The following is a 3,183-nucleotide window of genomic DNA, read 5'->3' as shown; positions in this document are numbered from 1 at the left end:
TTCAAGCTGACAATTTTTAAGTAGAGTTACTGATTAGATACTTAACCTACTAGCATTGCCATCCTATCACACTGCCATTATAACCATGATCAAGAAGGTTACATTCCAGAAATACAATTATATTGTTGGCAAGACAGTTACATTACTTCCTTTAGCAATACGCAAACTACAGTAAATCTACACTTGAGTGACAAGATGATTTGGGGGAAGAGTTATATTCTCCTTGCAAAACTCTTCAGGGAAATTTCATATCCGTGGGGACAAACAGGTTTGCTCTATGTAAAATCTTAGGAAAATACTTTTATAACGAATAAGAACCCAGATTTCAATAATACTAAACAGACATTAAAGGTCTTTTGCCTTTTTTAAGAAGATTTTTTATGTATGATTGAAATTTATACAACACTCCAGAAAAGCCATCATGTGTTAGATTGAAAAATAAAATCAGAAGCATTTTCTGTCATATAGTTATACATGAAAAAACGGGAACGTTAATGTCTTAGAAAGTGTATGTCCAGCTTTGTACTGTTACTCATTTAACAAAGCAGAAAATAAGATACTGTACTGTAAACAAAAAGCTACAGTAAAAGGACATTTTGAAATTTACACAAGTTTGAGTTCATAAACATTTTGGTTGCTCCGTAACAGTTTTCATATAAAATGAATAAAAAACCCTTGGACAGCTTTCATCACTCTTGGCTACTTTTCACTTAAATGCACACAGACATACTTTATATAGCAATATACTGATGTACTGTAACAAGGATATTAAACTATGATTACTGCGCTTTTTAACTGAGATGTGTATTATCCAATCAATATTATCTTTAATTGAAATACTCATACATTATGTATTCCCATCATGTTGTTAAGTATAAAAACATGAAAATATAACTTTACATTATTTCAGTTATATACATCAGTTCAGGCTTGACAAAGATTTCTTTTTTACGCTACGATTTTTAGAGGAATAAGCCCAGAGGTACAATAAATAGCTTTCCACTGTATACAGTAATGCAATTGTACTTTTTAAAAAAGTTTAGATTATCATATGAATATTATTTTAGTTTGGTCATTCTAGCATTGAACATTAAAAATCAGAATGCATCCCCCAACATTCCTGATGAGGAGTAATGCACAGAACACCTATGGATTACAGATGCATCAAGAAATGGTTTAGTTTAATTAGGGGCAAGTTACTGGTAAGTTTGCCATTGAAGACACCGTATATACCTCTTGCTGACTGTGCTGAGAGTATACACCGTGTTCACGTGCTTGCAGAAACAGGCTCAGAGCTTGTACCACAGGAAGGGTTTTCAAGTTTCTGATAAATGCTCTGTCTTCTCCAATGTTCGGTAAACGCTTTACTCAAGCCTAAGAAATGGATTCCAACTAAAACTGCAAGTCATTATTTCAAATCTTATGTAAGTCCAAAATAAAATAGAGATTTACTGAGACTGCATGAGGCAATGTATCCACAATGCAGAAAAACGTAAGCGTTTCAACAAAATGTACAGAATTTTATCTACAGGGAAAGCTAGAGAAACATGATGTTGCTTTGACTTGCATTAGCATTTAAATTAGTGTTATTGCACCCCTCCTAGGATTCCTTTTTGCTTTGTAAGTAGTTATTGTTTCTAAATACACATAATTAAAACGTATGGTAACTTCAGATAGCAATGAATATTCATAACGATTAAGATTCAGGAAAGTTTTTATATTTTCATCAGTACAGACTTGCATCTAGTTTGAGTTATTATCGATCTTAATTTAAAAAGACATTGCCAAGGTTTTGGGTTTTGTTTCATAACAAAGAAATCTACTAGCTACTGCTTCGAATTACCTTTTGTCAGTTTGAAAACTGATTCCATAAAGGAACAATTTGAGAACTGTGTGTGTTTCATGCTTTAAATAAATATTTAACGTTATTTTACTGCTTGTCATTTATCAGTTTTTACTGACAGTCTTCTCTCGATGTACACGTATTTATGAACACAATTGTACAAATTTTGAGACTGATACGAACCAAACCTTTGGTTCCCAAGCCCCTGCACGTCAGAGTTCAGAGGAGCTCTAAATTGGCACCTATCTGTCTCCTCATGTGCTGGTATCAATTACCACTCCAACCCAGAACAATCTTGATCTTCAGAGTTCACAATGTTTATCTGGGCATTACACCTTGGGGTCGTCTGTAGAAAAAACTGTTGAATAGATTCAAGCGAGCTGGGGGTGGCGACACTACCCAAAACTGTAACACTGACCCAACCTTGACAGTGTCCTTTCAGATTTCAGACGCTTTATAACCCAACTGTAGCTAGTAAAATTAATGGAACACTTGCAAATAAAACCATAGAAAAAAGTTTATTTCAAATGTCAAGCATTGCCAAGTAATTTTATATTAACACCAAATGTTAAAGAATAGGATATACAGCAAAGTTTTAATAACAATATTAAATTACAAGATCTGAAACTTTTAATTATTATTTCTTCTTTTCTCAACATTATATGTTTGGCTTTGAAAAATATGGAACTGATGCCTTAAGCCTTATTTTCATATTCCACTTCGCCGCAGTCTAGATTTCTTTTTTCTTTCTTTTTTTTTTTCCCTTGTTTTTGGTTTTTTTTTTTCTTTTGTCATATTCAACCATTATGGAAGCAAATTTATTTAAAAGCCAGTTTTTGTTTGTGAAAATACCTAAAAATATTTTTTTTTATTTTATATGTGTTTTTTTTTCTTTTTTTCTTATAAAACATGTCACATCTTGATGCAATTGATGTCAAGTGTGCTTAAGTCAGTATGAACCAAGGGACTAACAACGGTGGCTGCAGGAACTGGTGTGTTGCCTGTACAACGACTTCAGTTAGATTACAGTACTTCCATGTTAGCTGTGCATGTCAGTCAAGCTTCATCTTGAACTTGTATAGAAAATGGTGTTGTGTTTTGAACTAAGCATTCATTACACTCCAAGATGAACTCCACAAATACAAGAATTCTTGGCTGAAAGAAAAGTCTTCAAGATACTGGATGCCTCTCACCACTTTGACAATAAACGCACAAGAAAACCATTGTGTAAGGCACTCAAAAGGTTCTTATCAATCACGAGAGATCAGTCACACTGACATTCATTCCCATGCCAGGACTCACGTAAGGTACTGCATGCACTGCTTTTGGAAATTCTGGAG

At 33.6% G+C, this 3,183-nt stretch overlaps 1 protein-coding gene across 3 annotated transcripts in view; it reads right to left on the bottom strand.

Moving 5' to 3' along the window:
• Window positions 1-354: 354 nt before the first annotated feature.
• The window catches only part of GRIA2 (glutamate ionotropic receptor AMPA type subunit 2), a 96,486-nt gene continuing 93,657 nt past the window's right edge, over window positions 355-3,183 (bottom strand). For all 3 annotated transcript variants that reach the window (XM_055797318.1, XM_055797315.1, XM_055797316.1), the window contains one exon: window positions 355-3,183. This exon is cut by the window's right edge and continues 79 nt beyond it. In XM_055797318.1, the coding sequence (XP_055653293.1) occupies window positions 3,098-3,183 (86 nt within the window). In that variant the 3' untranslated portion in view covers window positions 355-3,097.

The sequence above is a fragment of the Falco peregrinus genome, chromosome 2, assembly GCF_023634155.1.
Source record: "Falco peregrinus isolate bFalPer1 chromosome 2, bFalPer1.pri, whole genome shotgun sequence".
NCBI lineage: Eukaryota > Metazoa > Chordata > Aves > Falconiformes > Falconidae > Falco > Falco peregrinus.
Note: the sequence above shows the minus strand (reverse complement) of the source record. Positions and strands in the feature narration are given on the sequence as shown.